The following is a 23,372-nucleotide window of genomic DNA, read 5'->3' on the forward strand; positions in this document are numbered from 1 at the left end:
AGCCCTGGCACGGCAAAGCCACCGACACCGAAAAGCCCTGGTTGGACAGAATCGGTCTCTCTGATGTTTCATTTTCAGTAGCAAATAAACCAAACAGGGAGATCGATAGGTGGGAGGACAGGACAAAGCCATGGGGGACAGCGATGTCCACCGCACACCTCGTGGGGAAGGGCAGGGCCCGCAGCAGGTCCTCCCCAGTGCCCTGATGGCGAGATCATTAGTGCAGTCCACCCACTTCCCTGCTCCCTCAAGTCAGGGGTGACTTGCTTTGTTCAAAAATACATGAGCGTGAGGGAGCGAGCGAGGGGAGCCTTGGGTGGGGGCTTTTCAGGCCGTCCTGGAGTCATCTGGCGGAGCTTGTGCTGAGATGGCACTTCTGACAGCCCCCTCCCCCGCCTGGCTGTAATGAGCAGAGAGCTGGACGTGTCAGGGCAGCAAGAAAGGAGCTTCTGTGGCGTGAAGCCGCTGAGATTTGGGGGTTGCATTTATTGCAGTTTAATCAAGATCCCCTCATTGATGCTCCCAATGTCCCGTCTGTGAGACCCGGGCCAGTCCCCCTGAGCATCAGAATCAGAAGAGGGTGATCTCAGTGGGGAGAGTTCCAGAGTCCCGCTGCCCACTGCTTCCTGAATGCAGGACTTTGTGTGAAGTTCTGTAGCCTCTCTGAGCCCCTTCTGTAAAATGGGGAGATAATATGAACTATGCAAATGATTGCTGGGCAGAGGAAAAGAAGTGGGGCTCGTGAAGTGGGTGCCTTGTACAGAGAACCTGGTACAGTTCGCCTACCCACAGTGATGGTGTGCTTTTCACAGAAGAGATGTTTTTTTATGGGGGGGGGGGTTACCAGGGATTGAACTTGGGGGCACTTGACCACTGGGCCACATCTTCAGTCCTATTTTGTGTTTTATTTAGCGACAGGGTCTCACGGAGTTGCTTAGGGCCTGGCTTTTTTGCGGAGGCTGGCTTTGAACTCGCCGCCCTCCTGCCTCAGCCTCCCGAGAGCCACTGGGATGATAGGCGTGCGCCATTGTACCTGGCTACATCAGAGATTTTACTGTGACTTTCAGGAGGAGCTGATGGTGGGGACGAGGCTCTATAGGGGAGAAGTAGCTGTGATTTTCAGGCCATTATTTCCCCCTTTGGAAGCTTTCTGGGGGATTCCGTTGGCCAGAAATCAAGGGAAGAGGGCGTTGAGATCGGTCTCCTCTCTTTTAATGGTGTCCACCGAGAGAGCACGTCTTGTCCCTAGCTGTCGTTTGAAGATGTCCGTTTACAGTGGCAACCAGCAATTGTCTCCACCACCCCACTCTCACTTTCTGACTCACACTGGGCTGAAAACCTGTGCCTCAGGGTGGAAAGTCGGTTGACCAGGCCGTGTCCACCTGTCCGGGGCTGAGGGCAGGAACGGCTGATTCTGTACCTGGGGGTGGGCAGAGGCAGATCTCTGGGGATCCCCAAGGCCAGGCGGCCCCGCCCTGCCTCAGGAGGGATGAGACCATCTGATCATCCTGCCGCCTGCTCCCGCTCCCTGATGTCGGCTGGGGAACCAGAGCGGACGGGATTGCAGCCACACAAAGCTCGGAGCAGGGGAAATCAAGAACTCCCTAACCTGTCACTTCCTGAGCCAGCCTTTCCAACTTCAAAGCACAGCCCCAGGCCCTGCCACTATATCCCATCACCCATTTATTTCCTCAGGACACTTAGAGCTATCTCAAATTATCTTGACTGTGACATGTTGATTATCTGTTGTCCCCTCTCTTCTCCAGAGGGAAGCTCCTGAGAGCAGGACGTGGGCTGTTATCTGCGCTGCAGCCTTCCCAGCAGTGTGCCACCAGCAAAAGGCCGAGCTGCAGGTCAGTGACATACTCTTGGGTGGGGGTGGGGGTGGGGCTACAGGACAAAGGGCAGGCCCCTTTAAATATAAGCCATTTCATTAAGAAGTGCCATTGGGTGTGCTGGTCAAGGAGACTGCCCTGTTGCATGAAAGGGAAAATTTTGGAAAAACTTTTTTTTTCCCCTTGGAGAATTGGTGAACATATTTCTGTATATTCTTAAACCCATAAGCTCCAGAGGTGCAGCCGCGAAGGGATGCTCCTCCTGTGACAAGTTAAACAGGAAGCCTGGAGTGGCAAAGCCGTATGTGCAGAATAATACTTTCGACCCTTTTATGAAAGAAAATGATACCTATATCACCTTGATAAGTGGGTCCCTTTTTAATGTGCCACTTTGTAGTGAGATAACCTGTTTTGTTTTTTTTTTTCTTGAGGGAGGGCACCAGATGATTCTCTAAATTAATTGGAGACTTTGGGCTTCGGCCACAGACACTGGAAATGATCGTCGAGCGGTTGAGCACCCAAGTTCTCTAGCTGGGTTCAGATCCCGACTTCTCTTTGGCTATCTCTGCCGCTTGCAGAAGATGACTCCGATCCTCTGGGCCTCCGTGTCTGCACTGGCCAGGTGGAATGGGGCTCAGATGAGGTCATAGAGTCAGAGCAGTGCCCGATTCTGAGCTCTGGCTATTTCCGTTATGAAATAGTGGTTGGATTTAGGGGTTCGTGTTGAGCCACCAAAGTGTGGGTTCCTTTTGAGCCATCTGTATTTTTATAAGGAAAGGGGGTGTTCTTTGTGCCTAGACTCCTTCCATAAAAGTTCGGATTGCTGAGAGTTTGCTAGAATGCAGGTTCTCAGGCCCCAACCTGCGGGATCAGAATCTTTATGCTAACTGGGGTCCCCAGCCGCACGGTGTGAAGAGCTTTGAACTAAGAGTGCATGGAAATGTTTTGGAGACTGCAGAGCAATTAAACACATACATTATCATATTTAAAAATCCAGAGGAAGCTACAGTAACCAGGATTCCACTCACCTGTCCCCCAAGCCCCCAGTGAAGAGTGGGTGCAGAGGGCAGAGGGGTCTGTCTGGGGCAGTCGGAGGCAATGGGACCTAGACATCTGAGCTGCTTACTTGGCTCCAGGGGACAGCACAGGTCTGTGGGGACAGCTCTGTGTGATGTCCCCCACCTGGAGGGTAAACTGGTGACTCTTGATTCTCTCCCTTCTTTTGCAAGGTCTCCCCTGCTTTTCCCCAAGGTGACTAGAGAAGATGGCAGAAGGGATGTGGCTGGAGAGGGACTGCCATGTTTGCTCACCTGCTCCTCCAGAAAGTTCTACTCAGGCTTAGTCCTTGGAAAGATAGTCTTTTTTTTTTTTTTTTTTTTGGTACCAGGGATTGAACCCAGGGGTGCTTAACCACAGAGCCACATCCCCAGCCCTTTTGGTGTTTTACTTGGAGACAGGGTCTCCCTGAGTTGCTTAGAGCCTTGCTGAGTTGCTGAGGCTGGCTTTGAGCTCACGATCCTCCTGCCTCAGCCTCCGAGCTGCTGGGATGACAGGTGTGTACTACTGAGCCCAGCCAAGATATTCTCTATTAAGAATACCGTCAATTCAGGTCTAAAACCTCTATTTCAAACCACCCCCCAAAGGATTGAATAACAAGATTTTAATAACTTATTTGGCAGCAAAATGTGACCTGAAAGGAATTGCCCTTTATTTAGGAACTTAGGATAAATATTCACTTTTTGTTTCCTGCAGACTCACATCTGTGCCGCCCCGGGCCTCCTTGGGAGTGTGACGTTCTATATGGTAGATACCTCATACTTCCTTTTTAAACTAGAAAAAAAAAGTCAGAATTCTGAAACACAGTTGGCTCCAAGGGTGGAAAGACTTATGGACCTTCACACAAAAAAATCAGGTGTGACTTTGTCTAAAAAGAGGTTTGTACTCTTGCAGAAGGATAATTGTCATAGTATTGAAGGCTAGTTTCTCTTCTTGGTCTGAACCCTATCGTCTGACCAATAGAAATAAACTCTCTTAAGAGCAGTAGGATTAATAAGGGTGCTGGGATGTGGTGCTATGTCTGAATTGCTATAGGAGGAAACTGAGAATTGAGAAGTTCCCCCCCCCCAAGTAAAACAGAGACTCAGATGCAGCTAATCCTAAAATTTGTTGTCTGCCCATTCACTTGACCAGCCATCAATCCATCCAAACATGAGATCCTCGTCCTGTGAATGCTGATGGTCCCTCTCGAAGCATTCTAGCTGCCCCTTGGTCAAATCTCGCTGTGTGTGCCCAACCCTCGCGGAGGAATTGAACCGCCCCCACATTCCTGCTATAAAATCCATAAAGAGAGGGACTTGGTATGCAGATGTCATGATGCCTCCGGGAGCCATAGGTCACCGGGGATGGATATTTCCTTTCAGAAAATCCTCAGGGGCTGGCAGGGTCAGGGTCTGGGTCTCAGAATTAACACCAGGAGAGGCTGGCTCTCGGCTGATGGAAATTCGGATGAGCATTCACCAGAACTGGGGACCTGGGGTTTTCTTCTTGGGGTCGTTCCCTGAGGTGTTTCTCTTTGGAGTTAGATATTTTTGGTGGACCTTGTGTGTTTGCCCAGTGACCCAGTGACCACGGATCTCATGTGCTGCTAAAATTCTGCTCAGAAGTTTCTTTTCTAGCCTGAAGTCCCAAAGGCATCCATAATCAGGAATTCTTGTCCCCCAGAGCTGTCATTTAAACAGACCCTGGGGTCCTGGAGTTGGCTCACATGGACGGGTGAGAACCCAGGGGCAACTCTTCCCAGCTCCAAGCCCAGTGACATCACGCTGGCCATCTTGAAATCAGCCTCGGCCGGGTATTCACACCAGGGACATTGGCCTTACTACAAACCACGTCTCTCCAGGCCCTGAAAAACTGCCTGTTAAACATTTACCATCATATCCCGGGGCCCCGCGTTAAAAGTCCCTACCAGGAGGAAATGGTCTACTAGAGAAAAACCAGACCCCACCAAGATACTCTCCCTGCCAAAGGCAATCTTCTTGAACTGCACTATTCTCTTGGGTCTGTCTGAATTATTCTGATTCTGCTTTTAGAGAGCTGGGCAACCTTAGATCCCTGCCCTTATCAATCATCGATACTCAATGAGACCAATATGTCTTTTTACTGCCATCAACAATTTTTTTTTTCTTGGTTACGTTCTGAGCACATTTTTTTAAAAAAAAGCAACTAAAGAAAATAAAGATGGCCCTTTCTCTCTCTCCTCTGTCCACATCCTACATGATGCTCTTCCCTCTGTGAGGGAGGGTGGGTGTGTACATGTCAGAGACAAGGTTGCTGTTGGTGGCCGATGAAATGCAATTAGTAGTTCCCAGGCTCAGGGGCTTTTTTCTTAGAATCTAAGCAATCAACGGTGGAAAAAAAAATGTACATGTTGCTTTGACCTAGCGATTCCCATTTCTCAGAATCCAATCAAAAGAAATATTCACAACTGGGCACGAAAGACATGTGTAAGAATGTTCCGTGAAGAGCCACTTGGAATGTCAAAAATTTGAGAATAGCCTCCATGTCTGTCAATAAAGATATGCTTATCTGAATTATGTTCCATCCACACAACAGAATGCCCCAGTGTGTGTGCCTTTCAATATGAACAGAATGAGGAAGATGGGTAGGTGCCATCATGAGTCCCTGTAAAAGGCGAGGGCGGGGAATGAGGTAGAGAACAATATTTTAAACCATTTTCCATCAAAAATATCTGTGAGTCAGGCACTGTGGTGCAAGCCTGTAATAATCCCAGTGACTAGGGAGGCTGAGGCAGGAGGAGGTTTGCAAGTTAAGCCCAGCCTCAGTCACATGGCAAGACCCTGTCTCAAAATACAAAGTAAAAAGGGCTGGGGATGTAGCTCAGTGGTAGAGTATCTCTGGGTTCAGTCCCCTGTACCAAAAAAAAAAAAAATGAAGAAGGTATTAAAGAGATTTGGAATGGCACACCTTAAACCTTTAAAAGGAGTTTTTCTCTAAGGAGGGAATAAAAGCTTTTATACTTTATATGTTTATAAATTTTTTTTGAAAAATTTCTATGAGTAAATTGCATTCACTCATAACTTGGACAGTTTGGTTTTAAAGAAAAATGAATAATGCATGATGAATGTTTGAAGGCTGTGGGTTTCAAACAAATTCTGGGAATCATAGAAGATATTTTGTAAATAACTGAGGGGCCAGGGTGGGAGTGGGGCCCCGGGTCTCTCAGCCCTTAAGTCTCTTCCTTCCTGAAGAGGGTCCATTCAGAACAATCTGGTTTACATTACAGGGATTTTGACGTGAAAAAGAAAAAAGTAAACTATTACTGCTTAAAAAATAGTTTGTAAGCCACTGTATCAAAAAAAAAATATTACAATTGTAACTTTGTCCCAGCCAAGAACACTGAATAAATTAGTTACTAACATGTTGGTAGATGCAGAATTTACATCTGTGATTGCGTCTGAGGCTAGTTTATCCGGGTCCTGGTGCAAGAGGTGAACTGGGGGACTAGGAGGGACGGGTGGTCCATGTCCTCGGAGGAAGGAGTTAATGAGGACCAATATTTGGAAGAGAAGAAAACTGAACTTTCCCAGGAGGTAGGGCTTCTAGAGGCACCCAGGCCCATGAAGGTGGAGGAGAGGACCCTTAGCACTGGGGATGGGGTTTATTAAACTCAGCCTGTGGTTTTCACAGTGCAAATCCTGTTCCTCAAGACTGGGTTCCTTATTATTATTTTGTGTCCCATTTTTTTTTTTTTTTACAGACAATTTGATTTCTTAAAGAATAAGCCTCGTTTGTTCCTATTTCTTGTTCCACCTTGCATGCCCCGTGCGGTTCTTGCTACCGTGGCCTCAAAGCTTGGGCCTGAGCCCTGTCCCCTGGAGGTGATGCTCCTGACCCTTTTCTTGGCCTGGACAAAGTGTTCTGGAAGCTTCTGCTTGGGAAAACCCCAGCTGCCCCAGGGAGCTGCATTTCAGGTACAGACGTCCTTGGGTCTAAGTGGTGAAACAGCGCCCAGAACACATTGAAAAGACAGCACAGCCAAACCAAGCAACTCCTTGAGATGAAGGAGCAAATCAAGAACAGGGAGATAAGGGAAGAAGAAAAGGGACCCGGAGAAGGAGGGAGAAGAAGAAAGAGAGAAAAACTAAAACTGGTAAGGAGGAGACACCGTCCCCCCGGAGGGCTGGAGAGCAGTCTGGCTGAGGATCTGCCAATTTCTGTGGTGTAAATTCTCCCACTGTGACCGGCTGATTTCAAGCCACCCATGTGATGTCGCTAGGCTGCAAGGGTCTGCACCCGATTGGGTCTGTGTGAGCTGCTTCTGCCCTGCCCTGTTTGGATCCCTCAGAATATATGGAGCCCCTAAAGCAACCTGGTCACCTGGTCACCCGGAAGGATGAACGGGAGGGAGGAGCGGAGGGCAGCCCTTCCCGCTGCCCAGGCTGGAGCTAGCGCGGGGCAGGGTGGAGGCGCAGATGCCTACTTGAAATTCCAGCAGGTGGTCACTGACTTCATGGTGTGGTGGGTGTGGTCAATGGTCAGGGACTCCAAAAGCCAGTGCAGGGCGCAGAGCTGGCGGAACAGGGGCTCGCTGCAAAGACACAGGGAGGGGACACAGTGAGATCCTGTTACGACAATCTTCACGGGAAAGATTGGTACTGGTGATTGAACCCAGAGGGGCGCTTTACCACCCAGCCACCTCCCCAGACCATTTTATTTTCTATTTGGAGACAGGGTCTCTCTAAGTTGCTTAGGGCCTTGCTCAGATGCCGAGGCCGGTCTCCAACTTGCCAGCCTCCTGCCTCAGCCTCCTGAACCTCTGGGATTACAGGCATGGGGCATGTGGATTGGGCACACATCCTGTCATTGGCCTCATTCTGGAGACGGGGAGTCTGTGACTCAGAGAGGTTAGGAAGGTGTGCCCGTCACCGGGCCAGTAGGGAGCAGAGCCATGATTTGAAGCAAGGTGATCCTGGGCCAGCAGTGGGGGTTAGTGTGTGGTGCGGGGAGACAAGGGGGGGTCCCCAGATGGAGTCTCGACTCTGGCAAACTGAGGGAATTAATGACCAGGCACCTGGCTGTTTTTCCAATCAAAGGACAATAAGTGAGTTGGGTGACAGGTAGCCTGGAAAACAAGGAACTAGTGTGGTCACTACTTTTTTCTTCTTAATCAACAGGGGGACCCAGGGAAGTCCTTAAATGTGGACGTCCTTTGTCTGAAGATGCAGCTTGATATTGAAGAAAAGCACACTGAGCGTGATATTTGAAAACGTAACTAAAACACTATTTAAAAATAGGTCCCATCTACCTTTTCTGATAGGGAGGGGCATGTCATATAAAACATCTACAATCAGCCAGCTACTTTTTCCCACGTTATTTATTTTTGCCCCAAATCTGCGGAGGTATGAGTTATGATCCATTATTGTTTTGGAGAAGGGGAAACTGAGGCTCAGAGAGGTGAAGTGAGTTATCTGAGGTCACACAGCTGGGGGTAGAGAGGATTGGTCTGATTCCTCCCGGATACTGTGCTCCCCGGGGCCTGAGCCCTGCCTCTCACGGAGGCCTCGCTCTCCTCCGGTGAAGCCGAGGAGGTGGTCGGGAAGGGTAAACAGGCTGCCTGTGTTTTTCTTGGACTCAGCTGTCCTCACCTTCCACGACTGACTTCCCCTCCCACTAATAGAGCAGAGGCCTCCAGTACCAAGCCCTGTAATTGCTCTTTCCTGAGATTGCATCCCTCCTGGACCCTGTTCTCTGCTCCTGGTGCATGTTTATCTTCTCTGCCTTTCAGTGACGGGGCTTCAGCTCATAATCACCTCCACCAGGAAGCCCTCCTTGATTGCTCCGGGCCTGGGTTAGGCTCTCTCCAAGGACTTTCTAAAGCATCCCCATGTCTTCAATGTGTCCCTCTGTCCCTACCCTTTGGGTCCTCGCTCTATTATAACTACTTGTGTTTTTGACCCTCCACGGACCTGAAAACCACAGAGTCCTGCCCAGCCCGGGGTTCCCGGTGCTGGGCAGAGTGGGCTCAGTGTATTTCTGGTTACTGAACGGAGGATGGTGGGGATGGATTGGTTCAGATCTGACATTTTCCTGAAGCTGATAACTTGGGGTCGCCAAGAACCGTTGAGATAGGACATCGTCACAAGAGCCCAATCAGAACAGCGGTGAATACTTGGCAGAGAGCATTCCTTTGTGTCCGACCCTGTTTTCTGTGCTCGACACACAGTAACCAATTTCATCCTCATGAATCCCCGTGGGGGAGGCCTCATGGTCATCCCCATTTTGCAGATGGGGAAACAGAGGCCCAGAGACTCAGGCAACTTGTCCAAGGTCACAAAAGCCGGCACATGGCAGAGCTGGAACTGGAGTCCGGGCCTCTGGCTCCCAATTTGGTGCTCTTCACCACAGTGCTGATTGGTGGCTTGTGAGTCCAAAGCCCCCCGGAGCATCCCGTGCTGGTGGTCGAGGGCACATTGGGGTGTGAGTTCTGGTCTTGGCTTTTGCTGCACCATTGACCACAGAAGGCCGCGGGGAAGGGGCAGCCTTGTTATTTTAGAGAAGAAAAGGAAGGATCCTAGAACCCACATCCCCCTCTGGTCTACAAAGCATAAGATTATTTATCATCTGGCCCTTGAAGAGCATAACAGTAACAACTTCCACTGGGATGCCGTTAATGATAACATATCTGATACACCTGGTGTAAAGAGCTGACTCAGGAGCTACAGGATCAAGATTCCTGCTGTGCAACCTTTGGCAAGTTCTGGGCCCTCTCTGATTCACTTTCCCCAACGGGCATTGAAGGAAGAAGGGCAAGAAGCTACCACTAGTCATTTCGTGGCTGATTTAAGCTTCGGTGTGGTCAGACCAAATAAATAGAGTATATGGTGGTGTTTGGGCAGGATTGGGTACTTTCCCAGATATCCCTCAATATCCCCAGACGCAAGGGACATCTCACTGGCTTCAGAAGGCTTGTCCATGAGAGACACAGGGACAGCCCAAGTGTTTCCAAGGGACATTAGGAGAGATTACAAGGCCTCTTGCTGGAAGGAGATGTTTTAAGAGCATCAGGCTTCGGCTGCCAGTTGGAATGACCCTGAATGACTGGGTCTAAAGAGAAGCCAGTCAAACGGGGTATGGTGGCGCATGCTGGTAATCCCAGTGACTCGGGAGGCTGAGGCAGGAGGATTGCAAGTTTGAGACTAGCCTCAGCAACTCATGGAGACCCTAAGGGACTCAGCAAGACCCTGTCTCAAAATCAAAGCTGAAAAGGGCTGGGGATGTGGCTCATTGGTAAATCACCCGGGGTCCAATCCCTAGCACCAAAGAAGAACAGAAAATGAAATCAAAGATAAAATCAATCTGAGGGACGTAGGAGGAAAGTGGGGTGGGGGTGGGACTCATCACAGGCCCGACTGTTAGGGAGGGATGAGGAGGTGGCCAATAGACACTGATGGTGGAGACCAGGGTGACCATGGTGTGGGTGACCTTTGCACGTCCACCCACGAGGTAAGTAAGTGCTCTTGCTAACGATTTACCCATCTGCCATCTGTCCTATGATCTCACTCTCGCATTATTTGACTCTACAAGGGCAGAGGACTTGGCTCTCCAAATATACCATGAGCACCTCCAAGGCCAGATTTAGGGACACTCTTTCTGTGTAGCACGTGGTGACAAGAACCCGGGCTCTCAGGCCAGACCGGCTGGCTCCGAGCCTCAGTACAGGGAGACCCTGAGCTGTGTGAGCCTGGGTAGGTGAATAGACCTCTCTGAGCTTCTGCTTTCTCCTCTTCCGGGTGGGGATAATAAGACACCTATCCAATGGGATGCTAAGAGTTTTGAATGAGGTAATGAATGCCTAGAGAGTGGTCAGTATTGGCCAATAATGCCGGAAGGGTCATGGAGGTCTAATACATAAATCTGTCGCACTAAAGTTCTTAAACTGACTCAGTAGCTTCCGGTAGTTGTTCTCAACATGGGATGGAGGGGAGCGGGTCATTTCCCACCTACGGGGACTTTTGGCTGTCCAGAGACGTTTCTGGTCGTCACAGGCTGGGGAAGTAGAATTCCCGGCATCTAGTGGGTAGAGGCCACGGAGGTGACTAGCCATCCTACAGTGACCTGCCAGACTTTCACGACCAAGAATTCTGGGTCCCCAGGCGTGGACAGTGCTAAGGTGGAGGGACCCTTCCCTCAAGCCAGAGGCTGCTACCTCCGTGCCAAAGCGCTGCCTGTTGAAATGAGCAGCCAGTGCAAAAGGAGAGTTTGGACTTGTGACTCTCTGGGGGACACTCAGGGGACAGGGATGTCCTGGTGTTAGAAAGCAAGAGTACCCTTTTGCAGGGCTAGCCAGCCTCAGGGGCACTCAACCCCTGAGTCACATCCCCAGCCCTATTTTGGATTTTATTTAGAGACAGGGTCTCCCTGAGTTGCTTAGGGCCTCACTAAATTGCTGAGGCTGGTCTGAACTTGCGATCCTCCTGCCTCAGCCTCCCGAGGGCGGCTGGGATGACAGGTGTGGGCCACCTCGCCCGGCTTGCTTTCTGGTATTTTTCATGTCAGATAGGTTTGCCAGCGGCAAGCTCTGTGTCCCTTTCAAGAGGACAAGGGAATGCGTAGCTCAAGGGTTCCCTGCACACCCCCGTGCCCCGGGTCATTTCCGATGGCGAGGCTGGGGAGCCGGGTGAGGCTGCTTACACGTGAGCCTCGGGCATCGAGGGCAGGAAGAGGCAGCTGCGCATGGGGGTGAACGGGCGGAAGATGATGTTGGTCCCCGACTTCTTCTCGTCCTCGTAGATGCTGGAGGAAAAGCAGAAAGAGAGCCGTGAGTAGCAGCTTTCGACGCCTCCTTCTCTTATATTACCAGGAACTATTACGTAGCAGGCAACAATACCAGCCCCAGGAATAGGGTCAAGGTCATAGGAGAAGTTTGGGGACACAGTGCCGAAAACTCCCCACCCTGTTCCTGGAAGGCCCTGTGGTTTCTGAGCCACCGTCTAAGGACCTTTTCTATGAAACAGTTGATGGTTCCTGGATCCGCTCACTTGTACCCAATCGTTAGTGACCACCTTCTTTGTGCTGGGGACAGCGGATGTAGCAATGAATGAGACTGACTCCAGTGGGGGCAAACAGGCACTGCCAAACCCACCCTTGGGATCCGTGTGCTTTGACAGCTGAAAATAGGGAATTTGACCGAGGAGGAAGCTGGGAATTCTTCCTTGAAGCTGAGAAAGTCGTGGTGATTTCAGGACACGTTCCCAAATTCCTCGATAGTCTTGCAAGTGACAGATGGGTCGACATCTACTTCCCCCTTAGATCGGGACCCTTAGACTGGTTGACCCAATAGCACGTGTCAGAAGTGACGTCATGCCAGGCCCCAGGCGCTGGCCGGCTCTCCTCTGCATGTCCTGGGATGGTCCTGCCTAGTGTCCAGCCACCATACTGTGAGGAAGCTGGCAGCCTGCGAAGAGGCCCAGAGGGAGAGGGACTCGGCTCTCAGCTCCCGGCTCCCAGCCACCCATGAGAGTGAGCAGTCTTGGAAATGGATCCTTTGAGCTTCCCTAGATCCTGCCTTGCAGTTTGAAACAGAGACAGTCCTGCCCCTCCAACTGCAGACTAGTGAAAGAAGAGTTTGTTGTCTTGAGTTAATACGTTTTGGAGCGACTGTTCATGGCAACCATTATGGGAATAAGAGTAAAGACTGAGCTTCAATCTGAAGGTTGAATGGGAATCAACTAGGCAGATGGAGGAGGGAAAGGCCTTCTATGTGGAGGAAACAGCATGTGCAAAGATCCTGTGGTAGAGGGCATATGGTGAGTAGGAAAGCAGGAGGCCGTGGAGAGGGCAACTTTCATCTTTTTCTGTTGAGAAACATTAGCCATTGAGGGTGTTACGGTGACAGAAGGGGCTAGGGGAGGCGAGACTGGCACACGAGTAAGGAGCTGACTGTCCTCCTGGAATTCGAGATTAATCCTGGGTCACAGAGTTAACGAAAAGGACCTAAATGTAGGTTTCCCCCTATTTCCTCTTTCATTGACTATTCAATGCTGGAGCTGAAGAAAGAAAACCTACAAGCAAACACGTTAACTTGCCCCATCTTACCGGCTCATCCTGGTCTCCCGGTGGATTAGAATATGTAGAAATTAACCCCGTGTTTGTACTCCTTAATCTCTGGTTCTGGCCTTTGTAAACGACAATGATAGAACAGATTCCACTCATCTTTCCCCCCCACCATTTCAGCAGAATCTGAGGCTGAAAAAAATGAGGTCATTGAACGCGTTGGGAAATAATGCTGGAAGACAAGAACCTTCCGGAACAGGCTTGATTTTCTTTTTTCCCTGCGTACTTTGTCAGACTTAAAAACTTTTGTCTAAAAAAGAACTTATTCTCTGGTCTTACATCCTGAGGGGGCACCGAAAATAATCCCTTTTGCTTTCATGAGGCGCGAGATCAAATGCTTGGTTTAAAAAAAAAAAAAAAGTCTTCCCAAATGAATGCTTGTATTTTTTTGGATACTGTTGTGCTTGGAATCCTATTTATAGAAACACAGCTTTTTAAATGTGGGGTACTTCCCATAGCCTTCCTGGAATTTAAGGTTTTGAGGCACAGGTGGGAGGATTTGAGGTAATTGAGGCCCAGGGAGGTCAAATTCACTTTATTGCATAATTAATAGGTGATAATTACACCAAGGGTGTCTTAGAAGTTGGGTCCTGTGCTAAGTACCACTTCATTTAATCCTCCTAACAAGCTTGGAGGTTTGGTACCCTTCATATGCGCAAAGGGAAAAAGGAGGCTCAGAGAGGTACAAGTGTTTGTCCGAAGTTGAACAGTTGTATTGCAGAAGTAAGGATTCGAATTCAAGTCCCGACTGGCTCCAAGGTTTGTGCTCCTCACAGTTCCCTGTCTTGGTGCGTGCCATCTCCTAATCCCATTTTATAACAGGTCCCCACTCTGGCATTTGATGGCTACCGTGCCTTAATGGCTTACAATTTCATTTTAATAACCAGCCTTGTACAGCGCGTAGAATCTACCCGATAAGATACAACCAGACCAATGTCTGCGAGACAAGCCATCTCATGCATATTTAAACTTATTAAACTTTAAATACACCGTGTCTCGCTCACTGAAACACGGATGGGAGAAGGGAGAACTGTGTTCTGTGACCGCGGATTAAACACTCTGTCCAAACAGGCAACCACTTAAACAGGTGGGGGAGCCTCTTTAGCAGATGGGCTCCTGCCCCTGCCTGGAGCTGCCTGGCCTGTTCCTCTGAGCAGGACTCCTGGAATAAAGAGCCACGAGTTGATTCCTTCTAGATCCTTCCAGGGAAAGCTGGCTCCATCACCAGGAGTCGCAGACTGTACGAGAGCCCCTGGGCTCAGGCTGGAGGGCAGCATGTCTGCTGAGCTCTAGGGACCCCTCTGGAGAAAATGGGAAGCTCTGGGCTCATGGAGTGGTCTTCTCTGCACCACACACCCCTTCAGGGTCTGACGAGGACACTGGAATGGTTCTGGCTTTGCATGTCACCTTTCTAACGCCTGGCACAAGACACCGTTGGGTGTACGGGGTGCAGTTAGACAGGAATCATCTCTAATTCTTTTGCACGGTGGGGTAACTGTGGTTGACAGCAGTTACTTGTCCATCTGAGCCGAGCTAAAGCGAGTTTTGAATGTTTCCCGACACAAAGAAATGATCCATGTTTGAAGGGATGCGTATGCCGGTCGCCCTGACCCTTGCAAGTGGCACTCGTTGTGCATGGAGATGTTACCCTGTGCCCCACACGCATGTAGATTATTAGATGTCAATCGAAAAATTAAACAGATATTTTTTGAAAAGGTAACACAGTTGCACCCCCCCTTCTCCAACCTGGACCATCCCATGCAGATGTGCTGGCTCCAGGGCCGTCTGGTGGGCTTGCGGGGACATTGATGGAGCTTCTGATTGTGCTTTGTGTCACTCAGCAAGCTTCTGTCCAGTATGGAAGGGCCTCCTGGGATTTTTTTTCCCTCTAGATTTCCTTTTTACGTCCTCTACTTGAGGGGCTGGGTGTACTTGAGGCACTTTGGCACGTCCCCCCGTGGCATTTCGCTGTGGTTGAGGGTGGAGTAGGGGCGCTCTTAATGCTCTGGGTACCTCCATGTGCCCCCAGAGGGCTTGTGCACACAATGGTCTTTCAACACGCAGTGGTTGATTGTGCAATGAGGGTAGATCTGCGTCCAGACAGCCTCTCTTGCCTGCTCCAAACTGACTTTGAACCTGCTCCACAATTGGATGCACCAAGGGAACCGTATTACTAAAGATCCCCGAGGGACATGGAAATGGGTTCGAATTTCACACCTTGAGGCAAACCCTCCTGCACATCTTAGATATGCCTGTTTCCTCCCTCTTCTTTCTTGTCTTGGTGGGCTACACCCCTGGCCCGTCTTCTGGATGTCTCCCTCCCGGTTGAATCGATTTGCTCTTCCTGTGTATTGAACGTATCAGATTCATCCAGATGCCCCCTGCTCAAGTGACAGAGCTTCCTTCCTGGGGTGGCCACTCCTTAAGAGGCACAGATGAGGGATTGTCAGCCAGACATAGTTTTTCTGTCTTAGAAAAAATACATGAGTCAATAAATGAAGGCACAAATGTCAGGCTAGCCTATTTAGACAAAAACAAAACAAAATTGCTGGACAAAATAGAAAAAAAAAAACTTAAAAGTGGCAGACAGCTGACCGTGAAGTAGAGATGTTTGGAGCAAAGCTGGAGAACTTGGAGCCATGCTTGGTTTCTGTCACATTTATCACACGCATTCACGGCGTCGAGGAACCACTGTCTCTATCTAGTCCCCAACCTTTTTCATGGCCACCAAAGGAGACCCTGTATCTAGTAAGCAGTCTCTGAGCCTCTCTGTCTGCTGCCACCAACCACCCTGATTTCTGTCTAGGACGAACCTCAAACCCACTGTCTTAAGCAGAAGAAGCCAGACAGAGCTCACATAGGATTCTGCTGAAAAGTTTTTAGGAAGTGCACATTCCTATTTCTTTAACTGTCTGGAAAACAGAATTTTTGCAAAGGGAGTGTCTGCTCCCGTGTCCTCTTGAGCTAATGCCCTGGCCTTTTGGATTCCTGAAGGTGGCCCCTGGCACAATGGAGCTCAACCATGGCTCCCCATTGGCATTTCCCAAGGGAACTTTAAAAAGTAGGAGAACTTTAAAATAGACCTTTTAAACTTTATTTTAAAAACAAGAGAAACATACCGTGTAACCGGCCCGGAAGGTACCCTGGGCATTGGTATCTTGCAGACCCCTCCGGGTAGTCTAGTAGGTAGCCAGGGTTGGGATGGCTGTGGCCATGGGGTACTGGACGCAGCCACAGGCCATCTCTAGGGCGTGTTTCCTCTCTGCCCACTCTGGCACCTCTGCCCTGTCCCTGCTGTAGATTTCCTTGGGCCCACACAAGCTCAGTGTCTCAGAATTTTGTCCAGGACAGTTGGTGCAGCCCGTGGATTTGGGTGCCACGGAGTGTGGGCATCAGGCTGCTTTCTAACTGATGGCCTTGGGGAAATGATTGACACCTCTAAGTCTCATCTGCATGGCTAGAGTAGGGCCAGGGATTCCTGTTTCATGGGGCAGGCGTTTGTGGGAGTAGATATTCCTCGGTAGACCAGAAGGCTGGATGGCGCCACCCAGGGGAGGGCCCCTATCAGCCCCTCAGCTCCCTGTCCACTTACACCAACAACGAGTCCTCTAACTGGATCTCGGAGACCTTCTTGGCCAGCTGGAATTTATTTCTCTCTTCTTCCTCCAGCTTCTGGAGTTGCAGCTGCTCCTTCTTCAAGTTGCTCTCCTCCCTCAGAATGGTGAAGTAGCCGCGGCCCATCTTCACCGCCTGGATCAGGGAGCTGCAGAGACCGGGGTGGGAGAGACGGAGGCAGAAAGAGAGAAACAGACACAGACAGACAGATGGAGAGAGGGGGAGAGAGAGAGAGATGGAGAGGAGGAGAGAAGCTGAATATCTGCAATTCAGATATGGAGTGGCTACTGTGTGCCAGGCACCCTGCTAGGTGCCATGAAATCAGTGTGACCATCTGCAGGCCACAGGATTAGACACCATGGTGCATGGGAGAGGGTGAAGAGGGGCTTTTCTGTGATGGCCACCGGCAGAGGGCACACCTGCCATCCCAGCAACTCAGGAGGCTGAGGCAAGAGGATGACAAGTTGGAGGCCAGCCTCGGCAACTCAGTGAGAACCTGTAGCTAAGGGGATGTATCTGATCTGCGTGACGGAGCGCTTGCCTAGTGTGCCTGAGGGCCTGGGTTGATTCCTAGCACTGGGGTAGGGGGAGGGGAGGGGAACCAAAACCCAAAAGTCACCATCATATTTCCTAGATATAAATGTTTGTTCTAAAATTCAGTTTCATTTGTTGTCTTCCAAATTCCTAATAAACAACCGATGTGTGCTAGACGCTGAGCTGACTGTTTAAGATACACGGGGTGTCTGGAGTTCATGGCCAGTGGGGGAGAGAGACCTGGGCCGTCAATGATGACAGTCCTGAGGTGGGGGACAGCTAATTCAGGCAAATTGGAAACTGGGTGGGTGGAAACTTCCTCTCGGAGACAGGGATATTTTCTTTCCTTCTTTCAGAGCAGCCTCGTCCTCCCTCCGAGTCTCTCTCTGCGCTTAGTTTTGATGGGGAAGTTCTCAGTCGGCTGTCACGGCCGGACTCTGATTAACTGACCCCTGCTTATTGCTAGGAGGAGTTGGGGTGTTCCTAGGGGCATTTCCTTAGCAGGGGGCTCCTGTAAATGACCACGGGGGAGAGGCTGGGAGCCAGCATGGACGCTCTGCCGGCATTTTCCAATCACAGTGTACAGGTGGTAGCTGAGCGCCGACTTCTCACTCATTCATTTCTCTGGCTGGTCTTGGCTGAACATCAATTCCAGGTACCAGTGCAGGGGGCTGGGACTGCCCAAAGGAATAAGGCATTGGTCCCCAGAGAGTTCCCCGTATAATGGAGAAAGAACACCCCAGAGGTACACTCTACACCTGAATTACCTCAGGGCTAGAGGAACCCAGGGAAATCACGGGAGGCTTCCTGGAGAAGGTGACATTTGGGCTAAGTAGGAGTGCCACCAAGAAAATGTCACACCAGTGAACAGCTCAGGAGGGCTAAAGGCCAAGAGGTAGATCTTTAGATAGCCTGGTCAGGGAACCACCAATACCTTTCTTTTCTTCTTTTATAATTTTTTAAAATTTGTTTTAATTACTTATTCTTGATAGTAGAATGCATTTATGCAATTTGATATATCATACAAAGATGGGGTATCACTTCTCCGTTTTCTGATTGTACATGCTGTAGAGTCACATCAGTCCTGCTGTCATATATATACATAGGGTCATAATGCCTGTTTCATTCTACTATCCTTCCTATCCCCATGTCCACTCCCTTCACTCCCCACTACCTAATCTAAGGTAACCCTACTCTTCCCTAGTGCCCCCCTTACTGTGAATTAGCATCTGCATCTCAGAGAAAACATCCGACCTTTGGTTTTTTAGGATTGGCTTATTTCGCTTAGCATGCTAGTCTCCAACTCCTTTGACCCAGCTATCCCTCTCCTCAGTCTATACCCAAAGGACTTAACATCAGCACGCTACAGGGACGCAGACACATCAGTTTATAGCAGCTCAATTCACAATAGCTAAACCATGGAACCAATCTAGGTGCCCTTCAATGGGTGAATGGATAAAGAAACTGTGATATATATATATATATATATATATATATATATATACACAATGGAATACTACTCAGCCTTAAAGAAGAATGAAATTACGGTATTTGCCAGTACATGGGTGGAGTTGAGAATATCATGCTAAGTGAGTTAAGCCAATCACAAATGTCTTTAAGAAGCTGGAGCCCGGGAGAGCAGGGGAATGGCGAGGTTACAGCCTTCATTTCTTAAGTGAGCCTGGATTTGGGGGCTGCCAGGAAGCCGCCAACATCTGATGGAGCTTTTGCTGACAGCTTTCTAAGCTAGTAACGACACCCCAACATCCTGTGAGGTTCCATAATCAATTCTTCCTGAACTGGCATCTCTGTCATTATGACTGCAGTTACCTTACTCTCTGCTTCGGCCACGCACCTCTCTCAGATGAGCCCCTGTCTTCCAATCACCTTTTTACAATTGCTGCCGCCATCTTTGCTGCGGTCACCTCTGTGTGTCCCAACTCACTTGTCCCTCCTGGTACCCTGTCTGCACAACTCAGCCCTTGAGATGGTAGCCAACAAAGCATAGGACCATAAGTCGGAGGGTCTGGAAGACCTTGACATTGACTTGCAAAATGGAAAAACTTTCAGAGTGGGGGGGTCAGAGGCTGAGATAAAAAACCTAGGGACAGTCGTGGAGTGACATCCCCTGCCTTTTTCTTCTCACAGTGCTGGGGATCCAACCCAGCACCTTGCATAAGCTCAGCCAGATCTCTGCTGGGGAGCTCTGCCCCCAGGCCCAGCATTCTCTGAATACATTGTTGCAAGGTCCCTTGTTGACTCTGAGCTCAAGAGTGTGCAGCGGGGCTGGGTTTTGCATGGGAAGAAGTTTGAGGAATTCCTTATCCAATGCGTTCCACCTATAGGTTTGTTTTTCTGTGATCACAAGAGTCATATATAAGAAAATTGTCAAGGCAAATGAAAGAGCACCCCCCCTCCTTTTTTTTTAAAGCACGAGACAAGATATGCTTCCAAAATACAGCCTCTAAGCGTGAAGAGCACCAACTGAATTTCACTGGTACCATTGTGTGTTTAATGGCGTGACTTTGAGTCGATGGTGGCTTAAATTCCATAAAACGCAGCATTTGAGCTTCTTCACAGTGTCACCGGGAGGTCGCTGCTGATCTTTTGCTGAGTTCAGACCCTGCTTCTCAGCTCACGTAGAATTTTCTGGACGTCTGTGCTACGTGTCACCTGTCCATCTCCGCCAGTCAGTTTCAGGCAAGGATTGGCTCGGGTTCTTTTCACAGCAAAATGATCTCCCGGTTTTCTCTTGTATAAAATTGTGCGTAAGTTAAATGAATGGGCAGCCTCTGACAGCAGCGTGATCCTGTATTTAGAGACAGATTTAGCCCCTAATTGCCGGTTGTAGGTGCTTTGTTTGACTTTTAGGTTCAGGGAGGCCAGCGGTTGCTGTGTTGTGGAATTCAGTGTGAAACAGGAGCTTGCTTCTGTGTTGCTTTCAGGCTCTAGAATCCATGAATCAGTGAGTGTCTGGAGGATGCGAAGGAACTTGGTAAAGACAGAACTGTTACCATGTGTAACCTCTCCATTTCACAAAGGAAGACCTTCTCCACCCAAGGCAAACTGTAGCAAATGCAGAGAGAAGCTGGGAGGCGGGGTGGATGGGGTTCTCCTTGTGTGCTGCTTCTCAGAGACCGGAAGTAAGCCAAGCAGGTGGCGCCTGGCTGTCATCCCCGCAGCTCAGGAGGCTGGGGCAGGAGGATCGCAAGTTCAAAGCCAGCTTCAGCAGTTTAGTGAATCCCTAAGCAACTCAGGGAGACCCTGTCTTTAAATGAAATATTTAAAAAGGGCTGGGGATGTGGCTCAGTGCTCAACCACCCTTGGGTTCAATCCCTGGAATCAGGGGAGGGGGGATAGATATTCAGTCTGTGATTGGTCCAGAGGTCAACACAGACACTGTGCATGCACCCACAGGGTATGAGGGGCCCCAACTCACATGACAAGGTTTTCTGGGGACACACGGAAGACTCTCAGGCAGGTTTTAAATGGCTCAAGTGAGTGGGGAGGGCAGCTGTCTGGGGCGCTGTAGTGGGCAGTGGGCAGAGTTGTGGTTCCAACTTCCCCCCAGCTCCAAAGGATGCAGCACCTGCCTTTTTATTATCATCTGGCCAAGATACAGGACAAAAGAGGAGTGGGGAGGGTGGGGTTGAAAGCTGTCCACAGTCACACATCAGGAAATGGAGGCAGAGTCTTCTCACGCTGATGAACATCCAACTTTGAATTTGTGGGTTTGGCTAAAAAGCTGCATCATTACCAGCTGTCTAGTGAACTCGTCTGTTTATTGAGCATCTAGTATGAACCAGGTACTACCCTTGGCACTGAGGATATGGTGATAAACAACGCAGCTGCAAAATTCTTGCCCTAGTGAAGGTCATATTCCCTGGGGTGGAGGCAGATTCAAAACAAAAAAGTAAACTATACACAATAGGGTAACAGCTGTTGGGGGGCTCGGACAGAAAGCCGGAAAGTGAGCAGGGTGACTGCCAAGGACACCAGCCACTGGGGGGTGTCAGTGCAATTTTAAAGAGGTGGCCAGTGAAAGCCTCCGTGAGAAGATATGTTTGAGGAGAGACGTGAAGGAGGTGGGAGACCAAGCCAGGCAGACACCTGGAGGAGGAATGTTCCAAGTAGCAAGTGCAAAGGCCCTGAGCAACTACGATTTTTACGAAGAAAATAATTTACTTTTCATTGAATAGAATGTTATGTGATGCCACAGAATACACTTTGTGCTACAAAACATTGTTTTTTTTTTTTTTTTTTGCTTCCCAACACCTGGACTCCTCCTCCAGGAAGCAATAGATTTTACCATTTTAACGAAGAAGCTCATCTCTAGTGACTCACTCCACCTTCCTCATGGTGAGGATTCTTGGAGCAGAGCCGGGGAGGCCCCTCTCTGCCGCTGGACTTCCACGAGCCCTCTCATGGGCTTCCAATGTCCTTCTGAGGTGCAGTAAATTCAGCCCCTCTGTGAACTAGGCTACGGCGGGGTGTGGCAGACCCTAGTGCTGTTCTCTCATCTCTCCGAACCCCACCGGGGAAACTCCCCACTTCTGGACGCCTGCATGATCTTATTTATCCTCCTGGTAGCTCTGCAAATTAGGTGCTGCTATTGTAATTTCCATTTGCAGACGAGGAAACTGAGGCTGGAGAGCAGCCGAGCTGGGGTCTGACCCAGGCAGCGGCTCCCTGTGGAGGCTGCTGGACACCCTGCCGGGGGGTGGGGTGCCAGAAGGCTGCTCTATGTGGCCCGTCTGGTGGGTCCTTCCCTTTCGATGACCTTGAAGGCTCCGTGGGTCCTCAGCCACTCGGGTGGCGTGTCAGTGACTGGCAGGTGTCAGGGGCTACCAAATCTTCCTTGCCATTGTCCTCATTCTCTCCTGGAGTGGGAAGCTGTCACGGAGGCCTGTCAGGTTCTGAGACGAGGCACGATCACAGGGGCAGAGTGCAGGACGGGAGTGGAAAAGACCTGTCATGTGTGATGGTGGCATGTGACCACAGGGGGTGTTCTGGGCCCGGGCCACAGACCCAGCCAGCACAGCAGGCTTTGGGCTCTGGTTTCCCTGAGTGATTAGACAAGAGCCTCTGTGTCCCCCTGCAGAAGCTGGGACCTGCTGGATTCTGAAATGGGCGTGCTTGGACGGACAGGTGGCCCCTGTTTCATAGGCTGAAGTCTGAACCACATTGTCTCAGAATGGGGGCTTATTTGGAAATAGGGGGCTGCAGGTGTGATTGGTCAAGATGAGGTCACACTGGTGTCCTTATGAAAAGAGAAATGTGGAGACAGACAGGGAGGGCACCCTAAGAGGGGGACAGAGACATGGGGTGGGGGTGGGTGAGACTTCTACAGGCCAAGAGTCCCTTGCAGGGGTGCCGAATCAAGAGGAGGGACCTGGGACTGATTCTAAAAGCCCTCAAAAGGAGCCGACTCACCCGATACCTTGATCTTGGACTTTCAGTTTTCCAAACTGGGGGACAGGGAATTCCTGTTGGTCTGGCTACTGTGCTGTGATACTCTCAGCAAACTAATATGCAGGATTAATTATCTAGTCCTACATTTATGGATCAGGCTGATTTCTTTTTCACTGTCTTTGAACCTGAGGGTTCACAGCATCCTTATTGCAGCAGTCTCTGAATCAATGCCAGGTGGATGTTTCACAACACAGTAAAGAAAAGGGACTTGAATATCATTTGGACACTCGCTGTGTGTCAGGCCCTGGACTAGGCATTTATAATGAGTCAGATTCCAGGTGGGGCCCTTGCTGAATGTCAAGACCTGTTCTAGGCACCAACACTAAGAAGATGAACACCTCCTCAAAGCATTCAGCCTTCACCTCTCCATTCCCGTTAGGTTTTTTTTTTTTTTTTCATAGTGATTAAGATGTTGGTAAGACATTGTCTTGGACTTACTTATTTGTGTTCTTATTCCACAAAGAATTAGGGGCAGAAAATTTTAAAAAGTTAGAAGGACAGAAGACAAGAAAAACAAGAAAATCAGGTACAACAACAGGCATCAAAACTCATGCTGCATGATCTGATGCACAGACTTGGCCCTGAGAATCCTAGTGGCCAATGCAAAGAGGGAAATACTAATCCTGATGTGATTCCTAGTAGCCCTAGGATGTTTTAAAAATCGGAGGTATTCCTGGTGCTGAAACTGGAAGGAGATTCCTCTCCAGGATCTGTGCGGGGAGAACACTGTGAAAAGTAAATCCAATAAAGCCTAGATGAAAATAGAGTGCAGAATGCTCATCT

The 23,372-nt window shown here is 49.7% G+C and overlaps 1 protein-coding gene across 2 annotated transcripts in view; it reads right to left on the bottom strand.

The window, feature by feature from the left end:
- Ccdc60 (coiled-coil domain containing 60) overlaps positions 1-23,372 on the bottom strand; it is a 137,273-nt gene that overhangs the window by 26,721 nt on the left and 87,180 nt on the right. The window contains exons 3-5 of one of the 2 annotated variants that reach the window (XM_015505134.2): positions 16,561-16,731; positions 11,547-11,648; positions 7,336-7,443 (exon numbers count right to left, since the gene is read on the bottom strand). In XM_015505134.2, the coding sequence (XP_015360620.1) occupies positions 7,336-7,443; positions 11,547-11,648; positions 16,561-16,731 (381 nt within the window). The remainder of the gene's footprint in view (positions 1-7,335; positions 7,444-11,546; positions 11,649-16,560; positions 16,732-23,372) is intronic. The other variant, XM_048785724.1, reaches the window with a different exon arrangement.

Source organism: Marmota marmota, unplaced genomic scaffold (assembly GCF_001458135.2).
Source record: "Marmota marmota marmota unplaced genomic scaffold, marMar, whole genome shotgun sequence".
Taxonomy (NCBI): domain Eukaryota; kingdom Metazoa; phylum Chordata; class Mammalia; order Rodentia; family Sciuridae; genus Marmota; species Marmota marmota.